Source organism: Bos javanicus, chromosome 23 (genome assembly GCF_032452875.1).
Source record: "Bos javanicus breed banteng chromosome 23, ARS-OSU_banteng_1.0, whole genome shotgun sequence".
Classification (NCBI taxonomy): Eukaryota; Metazoa; Chordata; class Mammalia; order Artiodactyla; family Bovidae; genus Bos; species Bos javanicus.
Window position 1 is genome coordinate 32088130 of NC_083890.1, and position 27522 is coordinate 32115651.

The following is a 27522-nucleotide window of genomic DNA, read 5'->3' on the forward strand; positions in this document are numbered from 1 at the left end:
AGCCTTTGACTGTGTGGATCACAATAAACTGTGGAAAATTCTTCAAGAGATGGGAATACCAGACCACCTGATCTCTCTCTTGAGAAATTTGTATGCAGGTCAGGAAGCAACAGTTAGAACTGGACATGGAACAACCGACTGGTTCCAGTTAGGAAAAGGAGTATGTCAAGGCTGTATATTGTCACCCTGTTTATTTAACTTATATGCAGAATAAATCATGAGAAATGCTGGACTGGAAGAAGCACAAGCTGGAATCAAGATTGCCGGGAAAATTTCAATAACCTCAGATATGCAGATGACACCATTCTTATGGCAGAAAGTGAAGAGGAACTCAAAAGCCTCTTGATGAAAGTGAAAGTGGAGAGTGAAAAAGTTGGCTTAAAGCTCAACATTCAGAAAACAAAGATCATGGCATCCAGTCCCACCACTTCATGGGAAATAGATGGGGAAACAGTGGAAACAGTGTCAGACTTTATTTTGGGGGGCTCCAAAATCACTGCAGATGGTGACTGCAGCCATGAAATTAAAAGACGCTTACTCTTTGGAAGGAAAGTTATGACCAACCTAGACAGCATATTCAAAAGCAGAGACATTACTTTGCCAACAAATGTCCGCCTAGTCAAGGCTATGGTTTTTCCTGTGGTCATGTATGGATTTGAGAGTTGGACTGTGAAGACGGCTGAGCGCCGAAGAATTGATGCTTTTGAACTGTGGTGTTGGAGAAGACTCTTGAGAGTCCCTTGGACTGCAAGGAGATCCAACCAGTCCATCTTGAAGGAGATCAGCCCTGGGATTTCTTTGGAGGAAATGATGCTGAAGCTGAAACTCCAGTACTTTGGCCACCTGATGCGAAGAGTTGACTCATTGGAAAAGACTCTGATGCTGGGAGGGATTGGGGGCAGGAGGAGAAGGGGATGACAGAGGATGAGATGGCTGGATGGCATCACTGACTCGATGGACGTGAGTCTGAGTGAACTCTGGGAGTTGGTGATGGACAGGGAGGCCTAGCGTGCTGCGATTCATGGGGTCGCAAAGAGTCGGACACAACTAAGTGACTGAACTGAACTGAACTGATGGGACCAGATGCCAAGATCTGCATTTTCTGAATGTTGAGTTCTAAGCCAACTTTTTCACGCTCCTTTTTCACTTTCATCAAGAGGCTCTTTAGTTCTTCTTCACTTTCTGCCATTAGGTTGGAGTCATTTGCATGTCTGAGGTTATTGATATTTCTCCCTGCAATCTTGATTCCAGCTTATGCTTCATGCAGTCCAGCATTTCACATGATGTACTCTGCATATAAGTTAAATGAGCAGCATGATAATATACAGTCTTGACATTATACACCCTTTCACTATCTTTAACCAGTCCATTGTTCCATGTCCAGTTCTAACTGTTGCTTCCTGAAATGCATACAGATTTCTCAAGAGGCAGGTCAGTTGGTCTGGTATTCAGAACTCTCAGAATTTTCCTCAGTTCGTTGTGGTCCATACAGTCAAAGGCTTTGGCATAGTCAGTAAAGCAGTAGATGTTTTTCTGGAAGTCTCTTGCTTTTTTCATGATCCAATGCATGTTGGCAACTTGATCTCTGGTTCCTCTGCCTTTTCTAAATCCAGCTTGAACATCTGGAAGTTCACAGTTCCTGTACTGTTGAAGCCTGGCTTGGAGAATTTTGACCATTCCTTTGCTAGCGTGTGAGGTGAATGCAATTGTGCGGTAGTGTGAACATTCTTTGGCATTGATTTTCTTTGGAATTAGAATGAAAACTGACCTCTTCCAGTCCTGTGGCCAATGCTGAGTTTTCCAAATTTGCTGGCGAATTGAGTGTAGCACTTTCACAGAATCCTCTTTTAGGATTTGAAATAGCTCAACCAGAATTCTATCACCTCTGGTACTTTTGTTTACAGTGATGCTTCCTAAGGCCCACTTGACTTCGCATTCCAGGATATCTGGCTGTAGGTTAAGTGATCACTCCATCGTGTTTATCTGGGTCATGAAGATCTTCTTTTGTATAGTTCTGCGTATTCTTGCCACCTCCTCTTAATATCTTCTGCTATTGTTAGGTCCATACCATTTCTGTGCCCATTTTTGCATGAAATGTTCCTTGGTATCTCTACTTTTCTTGAAGAGATCTCTAATCTTTCACATTCTGTTTTCCTCTATTTCTTTTCATTGATTGTTGAGGAAGGCTTTCTTATCTCTTCTTGCTATTCTTTGAAACTCTGCATTCAGATGCTTATATCTTTCCTTTTCTCCTTTGCTTTTTGCTTCTCTTCTTTTCACAGCTATTTGTAAGGCTTCCTCAGACAGTCATTTTGGCTTTTTGCACTTCTCCTTGGGGAAGAGACCCAGGAAAAACTAATTTAAAGACGTGGGTTAGAACTTCAGTTTACATAGTGTCTTCATCAAAGAATTGATTTGTAGAGAAATGACAATGCAAAGAAAAGCAGTTTTAGGCTTCTAAGGGCAGCAAACTGTGAGAAGGTAAATATATGGGAGCAAACTAACCCAGGGTTGTTAGCAAATTTCTGTGGAGCCTCTCTACTCTGACATGTCTACAGCTGTCTCCAGGATAGAATTTATATCCTGCCTTAGGCAGAAAAAGAGGAGTAGAGAGGGTTTTTTCTTGCCATTATTGCTTATTAACTGCCTGCTGCTGCTGCTGCTGCTGCTGCTAAGTCGCTTCAGTGGTGTCCGACTCTGTGCAACCCCATAGACGGGCTCCCCTGTCCCTGAGATTCACCAGGCAAGAGTACTGGAGTGGGTTGCTTTTCCTTCTCCAATGCATAAAGTGAAAAGTGAAAGTGAAGTCGCTCAGTCCTTCCTGTCCGACTCTTAGCCCTTCCCTGTCCGACTCTTAGCGACCCCATGGACTGCAGCCCACCAGGCTCCTCCATCCATGGGATTTTCCAGGCAAGAGTACTGTAGTGGGGTGCCATTGCCTTCTCCAATTAACTGCCTCAGTCAGTTCAGTTCAGTTCAGTCGCTCAGTCATGTCCGACTCTTTGCGACCCCATGAATCGCAGCACGCTAGGCCTCACTGTCCATCACCAACTCCCAGAGTTCACTCAGACTCACGTCCATCGAGTCAGTGATGCCATCCAGCCATCTCATCCTCTGTCCTCCCCTTTCCCTCCTGCTCCCAATCCATCCCAGCATCAGAGTCTTTTCCAATCAATCAACTCTTCGCATGAGGTGGCCAAAGTACTGGAGTTTCAGCTTTAGCATCATTCCCTCCAAAGAAATCCCAGGGCTGATCTCCTTCAGAATGGACTGGGTGGATCTCCTTGCAGTCCAAGGGACTCTCAAGAGTCTTCTCCAACACCACAGTTCAAAGGCATCAATTCTTCGGCGCTCAGCTTTCTTCACAGTCCAACTCTCACATCCATACATGACCACAGGAAAAACCATAGCCTTGACTAGGCGGACCTTTGTTGGCAAAGTAATGTCTCTGCTTTTGAATATGCTGTCTAGGTTGGTCGTAACTTTCCTTCCAAGGAGTAAGCGTCTTTTAATTTCATGGCTGCAGTCACCATCTGCAGTGATTTTGGAGCCCCCCAAAATAAAGTCTGACCCTGTTTCCACTGTTTTCCCATCTATTTCCCATGAAGTGATGGGGCCGGATGCCATGATCTGCGTTTTCTGAATGTTGAATTTTAAGCCAACTTTTTCACTCTCCTCTTTCACTTTCATCAAGAGGCTTTTTAGTTCCTCTTCAATTTCTGCCATAAGGTGTCATCTGCATATCTGAGGTTATTGATATTTCTCCCGGCATTCTTGATTTCCGCTTGTGCTTCTTCCAGCCCAGCGTTTCTCATGATGTACTCTGCATGTAAGTTAAATAAGCAGGGTGACAATATACAGCCTTGACGTATTGCCTAGGGAGGTAAAATAAGGGAAAGCATTACAATAGTTCTTATCGACAAAGTAGGTGGCTCTGAAAAGAGCCTTTTTCAGTACAGAGAAAGCAGCAGGCTTGGGATTAAGCCCTCTCTCCGCGGATGCGGCGGGCAAGCTGGATGTCCTTGGGCATGATGGTGACGCGCTTGGCGTGGATGGCACACAGGTTGGTGTCCTCGAAGAGCCCCACCAGGTAGGCCTCGCACGCCTCCTGCAGCGCCATCACCGCCGAGCTCTGGAAGCGCAGGTCGGTCTTGAAGTCCTGCGCGATCTCGCGCACCAGCCGCTGGAACGGCAGCTTGCGGATCAGCAGCTCCGTGGACTTCTGGTAGCGGCGGATCTCGCGCAGGGCCACCGTGCCCGGGCGGTAGCCGTGAGGCTTCTTCACGCCGCCGGTGGCCGGCGCGCTCTTGCGGGCCGCCTTGGTGGCCAGCTGCTTGCGTGGCGCCTTGCCGCCGGTGGACTTGCGAGCGGTCTGCTTAGTGCGAGCCATGAGGCTAACAGAAAACTGGCAGGAGAGTATTATGCTGCTAGTGCTGCTTCTGACCTGATTTATAGGAGCAAATCAGTTTGATTCCTAGGTCCCGCGCTGTGATGTAATTGGTTCTCACTTTGCCTTTCGGAGAAATATGACCGGATTTCCTTTAAAAATTAAAAGTATAATCGAACTTTTATCCTGAGTCTATAGTCCAGTATAACATGAGTCCATACAGTAATATAACAGTGAAGTTTCATTTAGTACTGATATTAATGTAGTTCATTCATTGCATTTTATGAACAGAAATAACCAACGGACTAAACAATTCTAATCTCGTTATCCGCAAAATTTAAAAATCCCGCCCTGACATGTCACTGGCCAGCTATTCCTCCTTTGTTCTCTTGTTATACTTTTTGACAGGAAATTCATTTGACTATGCATTTATATGTAAAGACATATCGTGAACAATACACGCAAAACCTCTCAATGAGGCATTACGGTCTTGTTATTTACCTACATGTACGTCATTCATAGCCTACAAGCCCAAGTTTATGTTTTGATATGGAATTCTATAAACATGGATTTTTTGAATTTACAAATTATACCTTTTGTTATAGGCTAGGTTAGAAAGCTACTAACAAGAATTTTTCTAAGACTTTATGGCGCGTTAAGTGACCAATGGCTAGCAATTTAGCACCTTTTTAGCAAATATGGGAGATACTCTTCCCTTTTTAAACACAACACTTAACACTATAATATTAGCAAATAAAACTTAACTAAGATAATCCATTCGTTTTCATTGGAACACGCCTCCTGTAGTTACTAAGTAGTCCAGCACTTTACAGAAAAAGTGAGTGGCTCTGAAAAGAGCCTTTGATTTTCAGAACTGGTAATGTAATACTGCTAAACGTTTCACTTGCCCTTGGCCTTGTGGTGGCTCTCGGTCTTCTTGGGCAGTAGCACTGCCTGGATGTTGGGCAGCACACCACCCTGAGCGATGGTCACACGACCCAGCAGCTTGTTGAGCTCCTCGTCGTTGCGGATGGCCAGCTGTAGGTGACGCGGGATAATACGGGTCTTCTTGTTGTCCCGGGCCGCATTGCCTGCCAGCTCTAGAATCTCGGCGGTCAGGTACTCCAGCACCGCCGCCAGGTACACCGGGGCCCCGGCACCGACCCGCTCGGAGTAGTTACCCTTGCGAAGCAGGCGGTGAACTCGGCCCACGGGGAACTGAAGTCCGGCCCGCGAAGAGCGGGTCTTCGCTTTTGCTCGGGCTTTCCCTCCTTGCTTCCCTCGCCCAGACATGACAAGCGTTGAGCAAAATCAGAACCGCCACAGGAAAAGCAGAAAAAAAGTGATCTATAAGCTCCAACAAGATGGCAGTTATAGTGCTGGGTGGAATTGCAGCATGCGAGATAGGATTGGTTAAAACCTTCTGTTTTGTGTCTAACCAATAAGAAAAGAGATCTGGTGGAGGTAAGTTTACATAATCTCGTCACGAATGCCTTGTCAAATCAGGTATGAATATTCGTAACCACCTTATTTGCATAGACCGCCTATAAAAGACGAGATTCTATTTACCAGCAGGCATTTCAAGACCTTTCTGTGTTTTTGGTGTTGTTATTATAGACATGCCTGAACCGGCTAAGTCTGCTCCTGCCCCTAAAAAGGGGTCTAAAAAAACTGTGACCAAGGCCCAGAAGAAGGACGGCAAGAAGCGCAAGCGCAGCCGCAAGGAGAGCTACTCCGTGTACGTGTACAAAGTGCTGAAGCAAGTCCATCCGGACACCGGTATTTCGTCCAAGGCCATGGGAATCATGAATTCTTTCGTCAATGACATTTTCGAGCGCATCGCAGGCGAGGCATCGCGCCTGGCGCATTACAACAAGCGTTCGACTATCACATCCAGAGAGATCCAGACCGCCGTGCGCTTGCTGCTACCTGGGGAGCTGGCCAAGCACGCCGTGTCCGAGGGCACTAAGGCTGTTACCAAGTATACCAGCTCCAAGTAAATACGCTTTGCCACAGTTGACGGAGAATGCAGTGGCACCCCACTAGTCCATGGGGTCGCTAAGAGTCGGACAGGGCTGAGCGACTTCACTTTCACTTTTCACTTTCATGCATTGGAGAAGGAAATGGCAACCCGCTCCAGTGTTGTGGCCTGGAGAATCCTAGGGACGGGGAAGCCTCGTGGGCTGCCGTCTATGGGATCGCACAGAGTCGGACACGACTGAAGCGACTTAGCAGCAGCAGCAGCAGCAGCAGCAGCAGCCGCTGTTAAACCAAAGGCTCTTTTCAGAGCCACTTACATTTTCACTTAAGGAGTTGTATACTCTTTCTGCTCTAATTTGGCTGGGCATATAAAGTGCAGTTATGTTTGGTGCTTGAGATAATGAGATGAGAAGCTTCTATTTTGAGAAGAAGGCTCTTAAGTCTAACATTTACCCAAACTTCGTTTCTGTACTAAATCGGCCAGTTTTTTGTTCTTTTTATATGGTAAGCAAGGGCGGCCGACTAATTGTAGTTTCCAGCTTCCCGCAACCTCTTTTTTCAGGCCAGAGTCTATGTTCCCACATCAGCCTGACCCACAGAGTTAAGATCCTAAACTCTTATCAGGCCTTTGCTCCAGGGTTAAAGATGCTTTTCCCTGACATCCCCTCCCTCACCCCCTTCCCCCTCCTCGTCGCCTGCGTATGGCAGGACCCCTTGATTACCTTTGTAAAAACAACCAATAGTTTTCTAGTTTCCTGACTGGACGTTGAAGTGGTGCCAATCTTCCCTTGATTTTCCTTATTTCACTTAGTTTAAAAGTATTAGGCACTTTGATACTCATTGCATTTTCCTTAATCTGGATGTCGCGAGATTTCATAAAAAATGAACAAATTCACCGACAGATGTAGCCTAATGCTGGGAGAGGAGGTTATTCTTGTAAAAAGACTTCTTGATGTGTTGAGAGATCTGTAGATGTGAAATGTTTTTCAATTCTATTTGGACATCTTTGAAAGAACATTGCCTCAGAAGAACATTGGTTGGAATTTGAATTTTGTGAGGTAAATAATCTTTGGTTCTCACAGCCTCAGTTTCTTACTGTAAAAATGAATATTATGGGAGTTCCCTGAGTTGTCCAAAGGTTAGGACTCGGCTTTTTCACTGCCTTGGCCTGTTCAATCCCTGGGAGGGAAACTAAGATCCTGCCAGCCCTGTGGAGCAGCTCCCCACAGCACTACCCCCCTCCCCCCCCCCCCAAAAAAAATTATTGTAACCAACTCCATTGACAACACTTTTGTGTGAAAAAAATGCAATAATTGTAATAAACACAAACATGTTAGATAGATATACAACTCATGAAGTTATTTATGGACATTATGAGGTTAATTCTTTCCATCATTCCTACACTTTACATATAAGAAAGACAAGTTTTTGAAGTAGTATTATACTCAGAAGTAATAATAATACTATAATGAGTGAGTAAAGTTCTGCTCCATGAAATTAGACATTCTTTTGTTCAGTAGGACCCTATGGGGCCTTCTGTGGAAAATTCTTCATGAGATAGGAATACCAGACCACCTTACCTGCCTCTTGAGAAATCTGTATGTAGGTAAAGAATTAACAGTTAGTCTGGACATGGAACAACAGACTGATTCCAAACTGGGAAAGGAGTACAAGGCATCTGGTCCCATCACATCATGGAAAATAGATGGCGAAACAATGGAAACAGCGATAGGCTTTCTTTTCTTTTCTTTCCAAAATCACTGCAGATGGTGACTGCAGCCATGAATTTAAAAGACGCTTACTCCTTGAAAGAAAAGCTATGACCAACCTAGACAGCATATTAAAAAGCAGAGACGTTACTTTGCCAACAAAGGTCCATCTGGTCAAAGCTATGGTTTTTCCAGTAGTCATGTATGGATGTGAGAGTTAGAGTATAAAGAAAGCTGAGCACTGAAGAATTGATGCTTTTGAACTGTGGTGTTGGAGGATACTCTTGGGATTCCCTTGGACTGCAAGATCAAACCAATCAGTCCTAAGGAAAATCAGTCCTGAATATTCATTCATTGAAAGGATTGATGCTGAAGCTGAAGGTTCAATACTTTGGCCACCTGATGTGAAGCACTGACTCACTGGAAAAGACCCTGATGCTGGATAAGATTGAAGGCAGGAGTATAAGGGGATGACAGAGAATGAGATGGTTTGCTGACATCATGGACTCAATGGACATGAGTTTAAGCAAGCCCAGGGATTTGGTGATGGACAGGAAGCCTGGTGTCCTGCAGTTCATGGTGTCACGAAGAGTCGAACACAACTGAGCAACTGAGCTGGACTGATGGGGCCTTCCCCCATAACCTTTGTTTTAGATCCTCTCTGAGGTATCTTCCCTGATAGTTCAGTTGGTAAAGAATCTGCCTGGAATGCAGGAGACCCTGCATTTCTCGATCTGGAAGATCTGCTGGAGTGGAATAGGCTACTCACTTCAGTATTCTGGCCTGGAGAGTTTCACGGACAGTATGGTCCATTGACATGTATATTCCATAGGGTCACAAAGACTTGGGCAGGACTGAGCGACTTTCACTGAGGTATCAACATTTGATGCAATCTTTCTGACTTCTTTTGCAGAAGTGAAAACCCTTCCACGGAATGGAAGATGTTAACTACTTCATGACCATGACCACCTAGCTCCATGCCTCCTGGAGCCTAAAGTGAAGTGAAGAGGCTCAGACACATCTGACTCTTTGCGACCCCGTGGACTGTAGCCTAACAGGCTCCTCCATCCATGGGATTCTTTAGGCAAGAATACTGGAGTGGGTTGCCATTTCCTTCTCCAGGGGATCTTCCTGAACCAGTGGTCAAACCCGGGTCTCCTGCATTGCAGGCAACGCTTTACCCTCTGAACCACTAGGGAAGCCTGGAAACGAAGATCTGATCAGTTTAACACTTGTAACACCACTCTGTTACTCTTTATAAGTCAGTGAGAGAATTTTGTATAATCTAATCAAATACCGTGGGAAACCACTTCCCTCAGCTCACTTTTAAAAACCCAGGAGCTTGAGGCTTTTTAGGGCCTGAACCACCTCTCATTGCAAGGCTTTAGAAAAAGCCTTTCTCTATTCCCAACGCCAAAGTTTCAGTTTGGCCTCACTGTGCGTTGGGCCCAGGAGACCGAATTAACATTTCTGCTATTAAAACGTAGACACCCTAGCTAAAAAAGGAAATGTAAACTGTTGCTGTTAAAGCAATGTGAAAATTATGTGAGTCTGCAGCATTTAGGAAGCATTTACTAGTATCTATAGTCATTTTCATATTTACCCTTCTAAATTTCAGATATGTAGTTATAATCTTAAAGAACATCATTGAATAAATACATTAATCAATAACTCTTAAACACGTGTAGGTGCATTAATTTTTGGTTGGGGTCTGATAAATTATCACAATTATAGTGGCTTAAAACAATACATTTATAATTTTATGGTTCTTTAGATCAACATTCAGAAATGAATCTCATTGAGGTAAAATCAAGCTGTCAGAGTAAGAGTGAATCTGTTTCCATGCCTTTTGTGACACCTGGAGTGTTCTTTGTTCCTTTGCTCATGGCACCTTTCCTAGATTTGAAAGTAAGCAATATCTGGCCAAATCATTTTCATGCTGCCTTCTCTCTGGATATGCATTCTGATTCCCTCTTCCATTGATAAGGGCCCTTGTATTATATTAGGTTCACTTGGGTTCTCTAGGATAACCTTCTATTTATTTATTTGGCCTCACCACCCAGCATGTGGGATCTTAGTTTACCAACTAGGCATCAAACCCCTGCCCCCTGCAGTGGAAGCATGGAGCCCTAACCACTGGACCACCAGGGTACTCCCTAGGATAGCCCTATTTAAAGTCAAATGATAAGTAACCTAAATGGCATCTGCAATCTTAATTCCCATTTGTTATGTGTCCCAACATATTCATAGACTACAGAGATTAAAAGGTAGACAAAATTGCAGAGGCATCATTGTATCTAGCACAGTAAATGACAGTATTTTTAAAATTTGACAGAATGTTATATATTTTGCTTTTGGCGGGAGGAGGAACATATGGACACATTATTGTATGTAATTTCTGGGAGTTCGTATACTCCACTAAAGCTCATGTAGTAGACCTGGTTTAGGTATTTACCCCTGGGACTACAGAAAGCAAAAATTGTCTATTTACAATAATATGAAGTCTTAAGTACAGCTATATGGTTTAGTTTTCATTCTTTCAATATATATATGTATATGTAATAAATATGTATTATATATTTATATTTATTATTTTTATATATTATATATTATATATATATGTTGTTGCTTTTCTTCTTTATGTATATTGTGTTATTTGAATGTTTGCATACATTTTTGTGTATGTTGTGTTGTAAACTTAAGTGTACTTTGAGTGGGAAGCCTGCCATTCATGAGAAAGTAATTTACACAATGTTATAGGCTATTATGACTTTTTTCCTACCAGGGTTGAAATCCTAAAGTATTTTAAAATATACTCCTAGCATTTGTTCAATATGGGATGTCATTTATAGCGGTTTATAACCTTAAGCAGATTTGTAAATGGGGATTCTCTGGTGGCTCAGCAGTAAAAAATCCACCTGCAAGGCAGGAGACGTGGGAGAGGAGGGTTGGGTCTCTGGTCTTGGAAGAACCCCTAGAGGAGGGCATGTAACCCACTCCAGTACTCTTGCCTGGAGAATCACATGCACAGAAGAGCCTGGTGGGCTAAAGTCCAGTAGTCGTAAAGAGTTAGACACGACTGAAGTGACTAAGCACACACACTCCCAGGTTTGTAATTATGAGAAAGGCTAAGTTATAATGACTGTTATATATGTGTTCACATGACAGGAGAGTGTTGGTAACTGAAATGACGTATGAATTGTTTTTCCATTAATTTTTTTTTTGCTGACCGAGATGAAAACAATCATATGAAATCCATCTTGGGAGAAAGTAACATAGTTTAAGGGAGAGGATGCACCAAAATACCTTCTGGGCATTTCTTTCCTGAACTGCCAGTGTTATGAATCCCAATATGGTAGTTTGGCAATGGTCTAACTTTTCATTAGAGAAACCTTGGACAAATTCTCTTTACAACTAAATGGCCCTATTCTGGAAATGGTGATACTCACTTTTCAACCACTATGTTCATTAATTGCCTTGTTCCCATTAATATTTTGAAAAGTTATATTGCTTTAAGCAAATAAATTGAATACATGTACATTTTCTTCTTACCACAACACTAATACAAGAAGCATTGCATTACATTCCCTATATGGCACATGCCACATGGTCAGCCTGCTCCTGGTGTCACAGCCAGGACCACACCCTGAACACAGGGCGCCTGCTGCGGAAGAAGCTGGTGGGTGGGTTCTGCATCCAAGCCTCCAGATCCTGGGCAGGCCTGGCCTTCCCCCGCCATGCTCTGCTTCCTTGACTGGAAAGGTCCCAGAACTGCCTCCCAAGTGCTATACTGGCTGGAAATTTGGCGTTTGAGTTGGGGCTGCTGGGTGAGGTGAGGGTGGGAGCTTTAGCTCTCCACTGCTCAGCAAGGCCTTTCAGCACCTGGACACTCTGGGACTGGGAAGCCTGTCGGTTCTTGGGCTGTGAGCAGGTGCCGCTCCCCACCAAATCGCATCTCCTCACCTGTAAAATGGATGCGTACACTAGCCCCCGGGAGATTGCAGCAGACAGCAGTGCCTCTCCGCTTACCCTGGTCGGCCTGTCACAGGCTCTGCCCGCAGCGGGGATGTCTCCCCCACTGCATGCAGCTTGGTTGGTCTGGTGTTTGGAACCACTCGGCCCTGCGTCCAGTACGCTCCGACCACCTTGTCCACTACGGACCTGGCAAGCCCACCTTGCACTGATTAAAAAAAAAAAAAAAGCAGCATTGTAAAACTAAAGTTGCTCTTTTCATGAATTGTTTGTAAAGCACACTACTACACCAGTTCAGAAATTCAGATGATACTTGCATGTCCACACTTGGCTAACGTTCAGTTAGTGAGCAGTGAAACAAAACAAAACAAAAAAAGGCCATGTTACTACTTAGTAATTAAAAGAACATGATTGTGTTTTCAACCTAATGGTCTGTGTATCGGGAGTGTTAGCACCACAGAGCACCAAGCTGCTTTTGGAGAAAGTAATGGCAAGAAAACCTAATTTTGGCAACCGGTAGTTGTTACAACGCTTCTACTGAAAAAGTGGGTGGCTCTTAAAAGAGCCTTTGGAATCAAATATGAAAAACGCCCCTTTGTCGGGATCACTTGGAGCTGGTGTACTTGGTGACAGCCTTGGTGCCCTCAGACACCGCATGCTTGGCCAGCTCCCCGGGCAGCAGCAGACGCACTGCGGTCTGGATCTCCCTGGATGTAATAGTGGAGCGCTTGTTGTAATGTGCCAGGCGAGACGCCTCGCCCGCGATGCGCTCAAAGATGTCGTTGACGAAGGAGTTCATGATGCCCATGGCCTTGGAAGAGATGCCGGTATCCGGATGGACTTGCTTCAGCACCTTGTACACGTACACGGAGTAGCTCTCCTTGCGGCTACGCTTGCGCTTCTTGCCATCCTTCTTCTGGGCCTTAGTCACCGCCTTTTTAGAGCCCTTTTTAGGAGCAGGAGCGGACTTAGCTGGTTCAGGCATAGCTAACAAACGGAGCAACTTCCAATCAGAATAAAAATTGTGCTGCTGTTACAGTGGTCGTGATATTTGTAGAAGTAGTATGCAAATATGGTATGTAAAATCTTGCATTCTGATTGGATAAGTTTTGCTAGTTATTATGGCGGTATGCAAATTATGTGCCATCAGTTTTCGTTTTTAATTGGTTGCTACCTTGAAGACACTTTAGCCAATCGAACTGCGTAACTTACAATTCGGCTTACAAGTATAATTGCCTCTGATTTGCTAGGATAATTTGTGTTTCTTTTTCTTTTCTTTTGCTCGTTGTGTTGGTGAGACTATTAAGATGTCTGGACGGGGAAAACAAGGTGGCAAGGCTCGAGCTAAGGCCAAGACCCGCTCTTCGCGGGCTGGACTTCAGTTTCCCGTGGGCCGAGTGCATCGTCTGCTTCGCAAAGGGAACTATGCCGAGCGGGTCGGGGCGGGGGCACCGGTGTATCTGGCGGCCGTGCTGGAGTACTTGACGGCCGAGATCCTGGAGCTGGCGGGCAACGCGGCCCGGGACAACAAGAAGACCCGCATCATCCCGCGTCACTTGCAGCTGGCCATCCGCAACGACGAGGAGCTCAACAAGCTGCTGGGCAAAGTCACCATCGCTCAGGGCGGCGTCCTGCCCAACATCCAGGCCGTGCTGCTCCCTAAGAAGACCGAGAGCCACCATAAGGCCAAGGGCAAGTAAACTGGAATATTCCAAGTTCTTGTTCCTTGAGCATTCAGTCTTAGCCAAAGGCTCTTTTCAGAGCCACCCACGTGTTCATTAAAAGGGCTTACATTATTTTTTAAGCCGAATGATTTTTAGTGCAATTTGTCCATTTTGGAAGTGCTGAAATATTGGTGTCAGTATTTACACTTTGAAACACCAAACTAATCACCCAGTTTAAAATCTTAAAAAAATTCCTCTTAAGTATGTGATCTACAGAAGCCGTATGTAACAAGTAACTTGATCAATTCAACAGGTCCTCAGGGTTGTAAATCTTGAGAAAAGGGTTGCAATAAGATAATGAGTAGATAATGAAAGTTGACATGGAGATATAGTTAGTGACCTACAGGTTGTTAAAGTCACTCCTTTAGTACTACTCCTTGTTGAAAGGAATTGTTTTGCATTATAGTGGGATAAATTGATATGCAATTCACACTTTGGCTTTTAATAGCCAGTCTCTACTAAGCTGGGCCCTAGTTAATTGTGAATAAGCATACAGTATTGGATAGCCTGGATTTAAAATTTATTTAGGTACGGCTTAATACAGGGTCACCTTGAGTTCAAGGAGCAAACAGTTACATTTGGGTTAATACAATAGGAAGTGTGAAATTATTCCAGGGTTAATGGTTTTTTGTGCATCGTCGAAAATTCTGTACAAAGAATTAAGAATCTCTAATGAGAACTGAACCCTGAACAGGCCCCAATCTGTCTGTGGTTTGGGGTTGCTATATGTTTCAGAAAGCAGCTTGTTTCCTGTGAAGACAAAGTCCTCTTCTTTGATAGAATATTTAACTAATATAGTTGGGTTTCGCATCTTCTAGGTAGAGTTCAGAGATTGAGACCTGGGCTTTCATTTGAGGTAGAGGTAACCAGACCATCCAGACTGGGATGTAGTTACCCACAGAACGTTTCACTGTTAACCCAGTATGGATTCATGGCAGTTACAGTAGTTGACACCTTCAGTTCAGTTTAGTTGCTCAGTCGTGTCTGCCTGTTTGTGACCCCATGAATCGCAGCACGCCAGGCCTTCCTGTCCATCACCAACTCCCGGAGTTTGCTCAAACTCATGTCCATGGAGTCAGTGATGCCATCCAGCCATCTCATCCTCTGTCATCCCCTTCCCCTCCTGCCTCCAATCCCTCCCACCATCAGAGTCTTCTCCAATGAGTCAACTCTTCGCATGAGGTGGCCAGAGTATTGGAGTTTCAGCTTTAGCATCAGTCCTTCCAATGAACACCAAGGACTGATCTCCTTTAGAATGGACTGGGTGGATCTCCTTGCAGTCCAAAGGACTCTCAAGAGTCTTCTCCAGCACCACAGTTCAAAAGCATCAATTCTTTGGTGCTCTGCTTTCTTCACAGTCCAACTCTCACATCCATACATGACCACAGGAAAAACCATAGCCTTAACTAAACGGACCTTTGTTGGCAAAGTAATATCTCTGCTTTTGAATATGCTATCTAGGTTGGTCATAACTTTCCTTCCAAGGTGTAAGCGTCTTAATTTCATGGCTGCAGTCATCATCTGCAGTGATTTTGAAGCCTCCCCAAATAAAGTCTGACACTGTTTCCACTGTTTCCCCATCTATTTCCCATGAAGTGATGGGACCAGATGCCATGATCTTCGTTTTCTGAATGTTGAGCTTTAAGCCAACTTTTTCCACTCTCTTCTTTCACATTCATCAAGAGGCTTTTCACTTTCTGCCATAAGGGTGGTGCCATCTGCATATCTGTGGTTATTGATATTTCTCCTGGGAATCTTGATTACAGCTGTGCTTCTTCCATCCCAGCGTTTCTCATGATGTACTACTCTGCATATAAGTTAAATAAGCAGAGTGACAATATACAGCCTTGATGTACTTCTTTTCCTATTTGGAACCAGTCTGTTGTTCCATGCCCAGTCCTAACTGTTGCTTCCTGACCTGCATATAGGTTTCTCAAGAGGCAGGTCAGGTGGTCTGGTATTCCCATCTCTTTCAGAATTTTCCACAGTTTATTGTGATCCACACAGTCAAAGGCTTTGGCATAGTCAATAAAGCAGAAATAGATGTTTTTCTGGAACTCTCTTGCTTTTTCCATGATCCAGCGGATGCTGGCATACTGAAAGAGGAACTCCCCAGGTCAGTAGGTGCCCAATATGCTACTGGAGATCAGTGGAGAAATAACTCCAGAAAGAATGAAGGGATGGAGCCAAAGCAAAAACAATACCCAGTTGTGGATGTGACTGGTGATAGAAACAAGGTCCGATGCTGTAAAGAGCAATATTGCATAGGAACCTGGAATGTTAGGTCCATGAATCAAGGCAAATTGGAAGTGGTCAAACAGGAGATGGCAAGAGTGAACGTCGACATTCTAGGAATCAGCAAAATAAAATGGACTGGAATGGGTGAATTTAACTCAGATGACCATTATATCTACTACTGTGGGCAGGAATCCCTTAGAAGAAATGGAGTAGCCATCATAGTCAACAAAAGCGTCCGAAATGCAGTACTTGGATGCAGTCTCAAAAACGACAGAATGATCTCTCTTCGTTTCCAAGTTGACTCCTTAATAGTTTCTAAAAGGTGTTAAGTCTTTCCAGGTGTCTTTAGTTTTCCTTTTCCCCATATCTTAGAGATATAATCAGATCACAACCTATATGGATGTAAAATCTGAAACTTTTATATATCATTAATATACATTGTACTGTAATTCTAGGGATTCCTTTCTACTATGGCCACAGCTCTCACTCCAAGCAAAAAATTGACACTGGTACATGATGGCTTGGAGTGAACTGTAAGAGCCCATCCAGTGACTGCCAAGGGAAAGCCATTTAGGTCTTACGGGGAAGTTAGAAAAGGGTGGGTTCGGGGGCCTGGTTTGGCGGTTACAATAAAATTCCAGGCATCTTTCCAACTTCTGCTTTCATCTGATCTCTGAACCCCTAAAGTAATGGTTCTCAATCCTATCACATACAACACTCTTCCTATAACAAATACTGTAAGTACTTTTTTTCCTATACTTATACTGAAGTGGAATTTATAGATAATATAATCTACCAATACATATCTTAACTGTAAATATATAAAAGAAAATAAAAGGAAAGTATTTTGTTAAAAATTAAAAGATAGTAGAAATTGATGCAAAATTAGCCTTACTAAATTTGAATGAGTATATAAAAATAACTTGACCAATCACGTGTAACATACGCCTTTTCAGAAAGTGATCAAACGAAAGCCAGTCTCAGGTGCCAAATTTAAATTTTTTTATTCCACGAACAACATTAAGCATTGTGATAATTTGTGTTAAATTCTGCGCAGAAAAGCCACAGAACATTGTAAAGAAATGGCATAAGGAGAAGGAGGCGAGAAAGGGTTGAAAACAGCGATTCAAACGAAGGCTTACGTCATCGGGGGTGAACTTGTGTACCAATGCCTTCACCGCCAGCCATAAGGAACAATTGACTTGTCCAATCAGAACGGGACTCTCTTTATATATACTGGAAGAAAGGGGCAGGGCTTCGTTTTTCCATCAGTTAGCTGCTTTTGGGAAATCTGTAATGGCTCGCACTAAGCAGACCGCTCGCAAGTCCACCGGCGGCAAGGCGCCACGCAAGCAGCTGGCCACCAAGGCGGCCCGCAAGAGCGCGCCGGCCACCGGCGGCGTGAAGAAGCCGCACCGCTACCGCCCCGGCACGGTGGCCCTGCGCGAGATCCGCCGCTACCAGAAGTCCACGGAGCTGCTGATCCGCAAGCTGCCGTTCCAGCGGCTGGTGCGCGAGATCGCGCAGGACTTCAAGACCGACCTGCGTTTCCAGAGCTCGGCGGTGATGGCGCTGCAGGAGGCGTGCGAGGCCTACCTGGTGGGACTCTTCGAGGACACCAACCTGTGTGCCATCCACGCCAAGCGCGTCACCATCATGCCCAAGGACATCCAGCTTGCCCGCCGCATCCGCGGGGAGAGGGCCTAGATGTCCCCCCCCCTCCCCCGCCGCCCCGCCGCCCCGCCGCCCCGCCGCCCCGCCGCCCCGCCGCCATCAGTACCAATTTTCAACCCAAAGGCTCTTCTCAGAGCCACCACTTTTTCTGTTAAAGAGTTGTGTACTGGTATCTCCATTTCGAGGGAAGAGAAACTTACCGGAAGAGGTATTATTACAAGCTCTTTTATAAGATGAGTTGGGTGGCTCTGAAAAGAGCCTTTAGGAAACTAATCCTTATTATTTATTGTCCTACTTTTTTGGGGTCGCCTTTTTAGGCTGGACCGCTTTAGGCTTGGCTACCTTGGGCTTATTAACTTTAGCCTTGACTGGACTCTTGGCCGCCTTGGGCTTAGCTGTCTTCACCTTTTTCGGGCTTTTGGCCACTTTCTTCGCCCTAGTAGCAGGCTTCACCTTCTTCAAGGTCGTCTTAGCGGTTTTCTTCGGGGTGGCCGCACCCGTGGATTTCTTGGGCTTCTTAGCCGCCCCGGCAGCCTTCTTGGGCTTGGCCGCGCCCGCCTTCTTCGCCTTGGGCTTGGCCTCCCCGGTGGCCGCCTTCTTGTTGAGTTTGAAAGAGCCGGAAGCCCCGGTGCCCTTGGTCTGCACCAGGGTGCCCTTGCTCACCAAGCTCTTGAGACCCAGCTTGATGCGGCTGTTGTTCTTCTCCACATCGTAGCCGGCGGCCGCCAGTGCTTTCTTGAGCGCAGCCAGAGACACGCCGCTGCGTTCCTTGGAGGCGGCGACAGCCTTGGTGATGAGGTCGGACACCGAGGGCCCAGAGGCCTTGCGCTTCGGGGCACTGGTGGACTTGCGCGCCTTTTTCTTCACCGGTGTCTTCTCCGCAGGAGAAGGAGCAGGAGGCGCGGCAGGTACAGTTTCAGACATGATTGTCAATTTGGTTTCCTAACAGTAAAAAAATAATATCTCAGGGTTGAGTAGCCAGGCCTCCGAGCGTCTCTATATTTATACACACAGCGCTACTGCTCGCTGATTGGTTCCCAGCTGTCTTCATCTTGACAGCGACCTAGTCTCAGCTCTGTCCCGGAATTGTGTTTTTTACAATTCAAGAAAGCAAAATATAAAAAATTTCCTGTGGAGGCATCACACCAAGTATATTCTACAATGAACCAGGACACCTCAAGGTTTGAGACTTTTGTGGTTACTTCCTCCAGTTTTTACCACTTTGTTCAAAGCCTTTTTCAAAAGCCTCTAACATTCGTGCAGATTCAGAGGTCAGAGGGACAACTTTTTGATTTTCTTTTAAAATACGAATATTCTCTTTATGTCTTCAATAACACGCTCTCAAGTGACATTCTATAGATTCTTGGTTTTTCATGCCTTCAACATTGGCTTGATTCTTATTGAGATTTGCCCAGAAAATCTGTTTCATATGAGGAGAAATAACACAGAGTCTTTCACTTCTCTACAAAAAGCTGTAGTAAAGGCTCCTTGGAATAGTAGCAATATCTGATAAGAAAAGTCATTATTTAGTTTGAAAAAGTTTTATCATAGCTTCTTGTGACTATTTAGAGGGTTAGTTAATTTGGGGACTTTAGGCATTCAAAATTTGTCTAGGAAAATGGCAAAAGCAATAACCAATGATCAACTTGTCATGATAATTGTGCTTGTGTTGCACTAGCTGATGGCAGAGAAAATCCATGTAAAGACTGCTTTATGGGTTTTAAAAATTATTTCATTTACCTTGATTTTACTAAGAAGGATCACTTATTAAAATGTTCACAAGCTCTTGAGTTCTGACTTCTGTCATGCTTCTGGAAGATAACTTTGAGAAAGTAAGTAACAGAATTAAGGAATATACACATGTACAACACTCACACACATACATAATTCCCTTAAGAGAGGGAAATTTAAAAGCATTTATATTCACTACTATGTTTCTTATTTAATCAGGGATATAAGTTTATAGGAAACACATTCTGTGGCTTATACTTTCTGTTCACTAGGAAATAGATTGATGGTAAAAAGTAAAAAGAGCTTTGATTTTCTTCTTCACTCCTCAAACTATGTCTTTAACATATTATGTTTATTTTGAAGCAGCCATGGACTTCTTTGTATTTTTGATAAAGCTTATGAGCCCCTTTCCAGAATAGTGCTTTTTAGTGCTTAATTTATATAGGATTACAAAGGAAAACAGTTATATTAAAATATCATTATCAAATTTATTGAAAAATCCAAATTGGTAAGGTATTCATGTGTTCTTTATTAATTCATTACATAACAAGATTACCCATACAACCAAGTTTAGAAGGTGTAATATATTTAAACAATATGAGAGATGGAGATTGACAGCTGCATCTGCGACTTGATATGAATATAGCTCAGGTCCTGTCACCCACACTGTTTGTTGCCTGCATTCAGAATAGGAGGAAATGCTAAAGTTTGGTTGTAGTATAATAAAAATAAAGTTGGAGTTTTTCTTCTATACAATGATCATATAGATGGATTCATCTATATGTCCCAGGTTAAGAACTCTATTCTAGAATTTGTTTCTGTGCATTGTACACTCATGGAGCAGCTTTGATAATCTTGGTTGTCCTCACAGACCATAGAGCTTTGATAAACTTGGTCCTCCTCACAGATCATGGAGAAAAAGCAAAAAAAAAAAAAAAAATCTATCTAAGTCATCTGGAACTCAGAGGAATTAACCATTCATTAAATCTTTATGTGGGCTTCCTTGGTGGCTCACACAGTAAAGGAACTGCCTGCAATGTAAGAGACTGGGGCTTGATCCTTGGGTGGGGAAGATCTGGAGGAGGGAATGGCTACCCACTCTGGTATTCTTGCCTGCAGAATTCCATGGACAGAGGAACCTGGCGGTCTATAGTCTATGGAGTCGCAAAGAGTCAGACAGGACAGAGCAACTAACACATTAAAAAAAAAAACTTCCAAATTTTTATGTGTTATTTTGTGGAATCCTTAAAGGAAGGTTTTAGTAAACTAATTACTTAGACTTTCACTTTAGAGGCATGAATTTTGAATGCAGGAGTTGAGAGAAGACAGGATACTGTAATATGTCATAATAAATAATGCTAATTGCTTCTTTGCAGATGTTTTAAAAAAGTTGTATTGTCTCTTTTAAATTTCAGTGCTCTATAATTTACACTTTCTTATACATTTAAAAGGAAAAAAAAAAAAAAAACGTACAGACTGCTCAAGGTCACAAACCAGTACGTGGAGCAGGCTGTCTCGAGCTTGACTGGAGTAATGCCACCGGCTTGCAGAAACAGAATGTGGTTACATATATAATGCCAGATACAACTTGTTTGTAAATTACTTTATAATCATACCACAAATTTTGGGCTTACAGCCCAATAAGTTTTTTTAATTCACTTTTGGATATACATATTTATAAATCTCCAGTGTAGCACTCAATGGATTTGTTTAAATCCGTAAAGAACTTCATGGTGGGCTGCCATCTCTGGGGTCGCACAGAGTCGGACACGACTGAAGCGACTTACCAGCAGCAGCAGCAAAGGACAATAGCATGGGCTATCTGATTATTTCATACTATAGGAAGTCTGAAGAACAAGTCTCAGGCTTCTTTGGGGAAAGTGTATGAACTGTTGCCTCACTTAATGGCTGCCCGTTTTGTATGCACGCACAAACACAGATATCCATAAATAGGAAAAAATTTTATATTCCATTTCCATGATCCAGCCGCTGCAGGCGCCTTGCCTAGCTGCTACAGCTGTGACCAAGCGACAAATAAGCGAAGGGCGGGAACTGAATGTGGTTACCGCCCCTGCTCTTGCGTTTTCAAACAGGTCCGTTCCGTTACTATAAATGCTCTCTAAAGGCGCCCTTAATCCTGTTCGCTGTTCAATCTGCGGTTCATAATGTCTGGACGCGGTAAAGGCGGAAAGGGGCTCGGAAAAGGTGGTGCTAAGCGCCATCGTAAAGTTCTGAGAGATAATATCCAGGGCATCACTAAGCCCGCCATTCGTCGCCTGGCCCGCCGTGGTGGTGTTAAACGGATTTCTGGGCTCATCTACGAGGAGACCCGCGGGGTGCTGAAGGTGTTCCTGGAGAACGTGATCCGGGACGCGGTCACCTACACCGAGCACGCCAAGCGCAAAACTGTCACCGCCATGGACGTGGTCTACGCGCTCAAGCGCCAGGGACGCACTCTCTACGGCTTCGGCGGTTAAGTTCCAGGCAGCCATTTGGCATAGTCTAATAAAACCAAAGGCCCTTTTCAGGGCCACTTACCCATTCACTTAAAGAGTTTTGCGCTTTATGATGTAGTATGGAGGTGTTTAGGCTACTACTGCTTCTAGTCCATAGCCTTACATTGACGTACGTTCCCCCTCCACCCCGCGTTTCAGATTAGTTGCAGACCACCAGAGCTGGTATACAACCTCAAGCTGAACTTTTATTTAATATACTTTGAAATGTATATTTAGCGGGTAGTGGTTAAGAGGCCAGCTCAGTGTGGTAGACATTTTGCACAGCCGTTAGTGAAAAAGCTGCAAGGCGTCTAGAAACAAAAGTCTCATGCTAGAAAAATGGAAAAGTCTAGATAGGAATTTTTGAACTGAAGATATTAAAACAGTATGCCTTCTCGGACATAACAATAAAGGGGAGTGTGTGCCCATAAACTATTTTGAAGGCTGTTAAATTCTAGAAAAAACTACTTGGTAATTAAGATTGTAAATCGACTGTGTATATTTATTCATTATAGAGAGTGTAGTTAGGGTTCTTTGTTGAGTTTTAAAGTGGAATGGAGACAGACTGACTTGTCTCTGCTTCTCTGAACTGTCCTCCCATCCCAAAGGATCTCTTACTTGAACCTTTCATTAAGGTTGATAGAAGTGCTTCATACAAAAAATACAGGTTTATGTTCCCACTCCAGTATTGTTACCTGGAGAATCCCCATGGACCGAGGCCCTTGGTGGGCTACAGTCACCACTGAGCAGCTAAGCACACTGCACACGTTTACAAAGTTGTTATTATGTTGGCTCTAAATATTTAGAGTTTAAATATTTAATAATCTAGTCCCTTGGACTGCAAGGAGATCCAACCAGTCCATCCTGAAGGAGATCAGTCATGGGTGTTCATTGGAAGGACTGATGTTGAAGCTGAAACTCGAATCCTTTGGCCACCTGATGCGAAGAGCTGACTCATTTGAAAAGACCCTGATGCTGGGAAAGATTGAGGGCAGGAGGAGAGGGGGACGACAGAGGATGAGATGGTTGGATGGCATCACCGACACGATGGACATGGGTTTGGGTGGACTCCGGGAGTTGGTGATGGACAGGGAGGCCTGGCGTGCTGTGGTTCATGGGGTTGCAAAGAGTCGGACACGACTGAGCGACTGAGCTGAACTGAACTGAATCTATGCCATTGAATAAATAGTTTATTAGATTTTAAAGAAACAGTCTCAATACCATTCCTCAGTGATAAAAAGAAGGAAACCTTGTGCACAGGGATGCTATTCTTTTTCTCTTTCCTTGGATAAGTCATTTAAACCTGTGTATGACTCTGTTTCCTTATCTGTAAAATGGAGATAACTTTAATTCCTATCTTATAGTTTCAGGGGTGAATGACATTAAATAGTACTTCATATTTTGGCCACTGCCTGTCACATCGTAAATGATGTATGTTTTGGCTGTTGTTATTTGCGTTATTGGTATTCTTATTTCTCATGTCATCAAAGAGACACGGAGAAAAAGAAAGTGGCATTTGAACCATGATGACATACATTTGAAGTCTTGAATAATCATTTTCTATAGTTGTGGTCTTTAGCAAACTGCTAACCACTGTTCCCTTATCTGTAATGTAGGAGTAAATTCATATTTTTGTGAGGATTGAGTGAAACAACCTAGGAATATGTTTATGTATATGTTCAACAAATATAGTTTACATATGTTCTTAAGAAATTGAAAGTGTACAAATGGAAGTTCTTTTGTACAAATTGATGTAAACATAAAAAAACAAAGAATTCCAGATAATTAAAAAAAAAACTTTCTAGAAAGTTAAATTTGCTGACTATATTTAAGGAATTACTGAACACTTAGGCCTTTTTCTTCAGTCCCTTTTTTTTCAGTTTTAGGAAAGCAAATCTGATTAATCCAGGTGGGCAGATGCCTACATCAATCAAATATGATGGCCCAAGATAGAAGGTAACAAGATAATGGCCACACATGGGGCTCAGTCCTAAGTAGAGTTTTTTCCAGGCCATAAACTCATTTTTATCACCCAGAAACTCCTGTGTTCGCTTTTTCTTCACCATATATTAGATGTTCTCAAAACCTACTACATAAAGAGCATCTTAATTTGCTGGGCATTTTTTTTTTGTAAGGTAAGTTCTCACATCTCCCAGGGCTAATGAAATAGAAACTTTGGGAATGGGGACAGCAATCTATCCTTTAACAAGCCATCTGGGTGATTCTGATGTATACTCAAGTTCTTTATAGATTCAGTACATAATTCAGCTCTTGGGACTTGAACATACAATGAACTTGGTGGATGTACCTTCTGTCCAGAAGGTTCTTACATCAGGCAGTGCATGTGCCATCTCAAAGTTCATTTGCCCTCTTTCCTTACTAATTCAACCTCGGTTTTTTTAAGGTCTCCATTTTCTCCCTGCCTTGTGCTCCAGGGAAAGCAGAGTCCCTCTCTTAGGCTCAGGAATGGGGTTCTGATTCCACCCAAGTCCCTCAGTATTGATTAATTTGAGGTGGGGAGGTGAAGGTGGGTATATGGCCAGTTGTTTGTGGCTCTGAGAGCCTTAAACAGTGGAGTCCAGCTTCCCCAAGAATCTAGTCATTAGGCTGAAATTGGAGTTGCTGGTCAATAAACTGTGTATATGCTGGGGATGGATGTGGAATCAGGAACATTTCAGGCAAAGAATAATTGCAGAGGCCTGGAGGCTGGAGAAAGAGGCCCACAGTTTAAAGGATGTAAGGGAAGGAGGGTGGTGGGAACAAAACCAAAAAACAATGAAGAAACACAAAACAAAATAGAGAAAAAAGAAATCCTTTGGGTTTGGGCTGGAGAGAGATGAGGGCCAGACTCTGCAGGGCTTGTGGCCATAGCATAGATTTTTTGATTTCAGTGAGATGGGGGATCATCCAAAGGCTGTGAGCCGGTAAAATTAAACACACACACACACACACACACACACACACACACACACGAAACATAAAGCCCCCCACGGTGACTCTGGAATAGAAACCAAATTCACTATGGACAGAAGAGTTTCAGTATCACCTCAAACTCAAAGCAAGTTTATCAGAATCAGTGCAAGAGCAATTGTAATTTGGCAACCTGAAAATAAACTGGTTTTTATCCTTGTGCTTATTTTTTTAACTTTTTGAGACAATAAAAGGGAGCTCTGATAGACCGGCCAGGGAGGCCGCCTAGGATTGTTTCTAAAGGACAATAATAGCAGTTCTTGGGTGGATTTGGCATTTCCATGAGTGGGTGAGGTGCCCTTAACCCAACCCTTCATTCCTAACTTCCAAAAGGACGCCTCTAATTTGCAGTTTCCGGAAATATGAGGAAGAGCCCTGCCTTTTATCTTTCGGGATTTATTCTCTCGAGCATAAACCGTAGGCTTTCAAACCTCGGTGTTCGGCTCACAACGTTAAAAAGCATCTTTACATCCACAGTTTTCCTTGTTTGCGTTCTGAGCCGGCCCTGAGGACCCCTCTTCTTTGTCACCAAGATGGCTGCGTTTTCTGAACTGAGCGCGGGGAGGACTGGAAGCAGGATAGGGGGATGGGCTCGGAAGATCGCAGTAACCTGACGGACTGGAGATTGTTCAGACAGGTTTCACAGTATGTGGCCGCACGAGTGAAGACTGAGTCGGCTGAACACAGAATTCCGTGAACTTTGCTAGTCTAGTTTGTAAAACGAGTCAGAAGACTGGGATGATTGTATTCTTAAAAAAAAAAAAAAAAAATCTAATGACGAGAGCCTCTCTAAAATCCAGGAGGAAGATAAAACAAACAAACAAACAAAAAAATAAATAACTACTGTTCCCTTACTGGAGAGTTGCAGCCACCAAACATGTAAAGAATCTATGCTTAGCCAGAGCTCGAAAGCCCTAGGCAAAGGGCCAGGGGTAGGCGAGAGGGAGTAAAAGGAATTAGTAGTAGTAGTAGTAGTAGTAGTAAAAGTCACTCAGTCGTGCTCGACTCTTGCGACCCCATAGACTGTAGCCCGCCAGGTTCCTTTGTCCACGGGATTCTCCAGGTAAGAATATTGGAGTGGGTTGCCGTTGCCTTCTCCAGGGGATGTTCCCGACCCAGGAATCGAACACCATGGCTTCTGCATTGCAGGCACATTCTTTACCGACTGAGCTAGGAGAGAAGCCCTGGAGCCACACAAAAGAACCCGGGTGGAGACCCGCAACGTCATACTTACGAAGTTCCGGTTTTATAGAGCGGGATTTTCAAACGTAAATGTTGCCTCTAGAATTCGGCAGGGTGACGGTTTAGATATAACCAAGATCAGAGATTCATAAAGTGCCCATAGTAGCCAACGGAGCACCCTGTACAAATTTTATTAAGATAACCTGGAGCTCCAAGAATTGGGGTTAGCAGATTATTTCAGCCGACGTTCAGTTAGGCTGCTGGGGACCTTTGTAAGCGGAACCGTTGGTAGAAAGTAGTGCTTTGATGAATACATGTTAACCTAAACACTGACTGAACTCCTCGTATTCACACCAGTACGCAGCTCTGATGGTGAAAACATGCGGTGGCTCTGAAAAGAGCCTTTGGGTTTTATAGTTACTATAAATATATCTACTTGGAGCTGGTGTACTTGGTGACAGCCTTGGTGCCCTCAGACACGGCGTGCTTGGCCAGCTCCCCGGGCAACAGCAGGCGAACGGCGGTCTGGATCTCCCTGGATGTGATGGTCGAGCGCTTGTTGTAATGCGCCAGGCGCGATGCCTCGCCAGCGATGCGCTCGAAAATATCATTCACGAACGAATTCATGATTCCCATGGCTTTGGACGAGATACCGGTGTCCGGGTGGACCTGCTTCAGCACCTTGTACACGTACACGGAGTAGCTCTCCTTGCGGCTGCGCTTGCGCTTCTTGCCATCCTTCTTCTGAGCCTTGGTCACCGCCTTTTTGGAGCCCTTCTTAGGGGCCGGTGCGGACTTGGCTGGTTCCGGCATTATGATTGCAGTGTCTTCTGAGAGAAACTAAAATGGCGCCTGCGCCACCGAATTTGTAGGCAAACTTATGCAAATGAAGGCCTACTTTTACAATTGCTGATTGGTTCACTTGCATGCAAATAAGTGATTCCAGATCTACTTTCTCATACCTGTGACAGTTTTCCCCCAATCAGGCCAATTTTTTAATCTAGTTAACCTTTTAATAATAAATTCTGTTTCGTTTATAACAATTCAGACTACTTTGTTTTAAACACTTGAAGTCACTCTCGCCAGTGCTTTAAAATTACCAAAGAAGCAAAGCTCGAGGCACAGTTCTGTCTCCTATTTGCAAGGCCTGTTTATACCTCCTTGAAAGCAGTAGCATTACATCTGAATCTAGATTTTAGACAAGGGAGAGGAAATGAACTGTGGTCATCCAGACAATTCTGAATACCATGTTTCCTATTGTACACAAGATGCAGAAATAGAGCATGAAAATAAAGGGTAAGGGGAAAAAGTACATCACTTGAAGGGAGATAAGGAATTTCGTAGCCCATATAGCTACAATCTTTCGAACTGGAAAGGATCAAATTACATCTAGTTTAGGCACAAAGGAAGGTCAGAAATAGTTCTTCAGTCCAACCAGTGAAAAGATTAAACACACACAC

At 43.8% G+C, this 27522-nt stretch overlaps 9 protein-coding genes across 9 annotated transcripts; 4 read left to right on the plus strand and 5 right to left on the minus strand.

Moving 5' to 3' along the window:
* Positions 1–1015: 1015 nt before the first annotated feature.
* Positions 1016–4395, minus strand: LOC133236990 (histone H3.1-like). Its single transcript, XM_061399329.1, has one exon. It carries the CDS (start codon positions 4388–4390, stop codon positions 3980–3982), a length of 411 nt encoding a protein of 136 aa, XP_061255313.1. The 5' UTR covers positions 4391–4395; the 3' UTR covers positions 1016–3979.
* Positions 4396–5226: 831 nt separating this feature from the next.
* Positions 5227–5739, minus strand: LOC133236999 (histone H2A type 1-B). Its single transcript, XM_061399338.1, has one exon. It carries the CDS (start codon positions 5678–5680, stop codon positions 5288–5290), a length of 393 nt encoding a protein of 130 aa, XP_061255322.1. The 5' UTR covers positions 5681–5739; the 3' UTR covers positions 5227–5287.
* A 207-nt stretch (positions 5740–5946) lies between these two features.
* On the plus strand, positions 5947–6615 carry LOC133237024 (histone H2B type 1-C/E/F/G/I-like). The gene has a single exon (XM_061399366.1). It carries the CDS (start codon positions 6007–6009, stop codon positions 6385–6387), a length of 381 nt encoding a protein of 126 aa, XP_061255350.1. The 5' UTR covers positions 5947–6006; the 3' UTR covers positions 6388–6615.
* A 5979-nt stretch (positions 6616–12594) lies between these two features.
* On the minus strand, positions 12595–13079 carry LOC133237020 (histone H2B type 1-C/E/F/G/I). Its single transcript, XM_061399362.1, has one exon. The coding sequence runs from the start codon at positions 13031–13033 to the stop codon at positions 12653–12655; it is 381 nt and encodes a 126-aa protein (XP_061255346.1). The 5' UTR covers positions 13034–13079; the 3' UTR covers positions 12595–12652.
* Positions 13080–13290: 211 nt separating this feature from the next.
* Positions 13291–13818, plus strand: LOC133237005 (histone H2A type 1). Its single transcript, XM_061399344.1, has one exon. It carries the CDS (start codon positions 13356–13358, stop codon positions 13746–13748), a length of 393 nt encoding a protein of 130 aa, XP_061255328.1. The 5' UTR covers positions 13291–13355; the 3' UTR covers positions 13749–13818.
* Positions 13819–16990: 3172 nt separating this feature from the next.
* Positions 16991–20322, minus strand: LOC133236982 (histone H1.4-like). Its single transcript, XM_061399322.1, has one exon. It carries the CDS (start codon positions 18606–18608, stop codon positions 17976–17978), a length of 633 nt encoding a protein of 210 aa, XP_061255306.1. The 5' UTR covers positions 18609–20322; the 3' UTR covers positions 16991–17975.
* LOC133236995 (histone H3.1) lies at positions 17307–17957 on the plus strand. The gene has a single exon (XM_061399335.1). It carries the CDS (start codon positions 17307–17309, stop codon positions 17715–17717), a length of 411 nt encoding a protein of 136 aa, XP_061255319.1. The 3' UTR covers positions 17718–17957.
* A 1217-nt stretch (positions 20323–21539) lies between the features above and the next one.
* On the plus strand, positions 21540–21952 carry LOC133237025 (histone H4). Its single transcript, XM_061399368.1, has one exon. The coding sequence runs from the start codon at positions 21581–21583 to the stop codon at positions 21890–21892; it is 312 nt and encodes a 103-aa protein (XP_061255352.1). The 5' UTR covers positions 21540–21580; the 3' UTR covers positions 21893–21952.
* A 4484-nt stretch (positions 21953–26436) lies between these two features.
* LOC133237021 (histone H2B type 1-C/E/F/G/I) lies at positions 26437–26915 on the minus strand. Its single transcript, XM_061399363.1, has one exon. It carries the CDS (start codon positions 26873–26875, stop codon positions 26495–26497), a length of 381 nt encoding a protein of 126 aa, XP_061255347.1. The 5' UTR covers positions 26876–26915; the 3' UTR covers positions 26437–26494.
* Between the last annotated feature and the right edge of the window lie 607 nt (positions 26916–27522).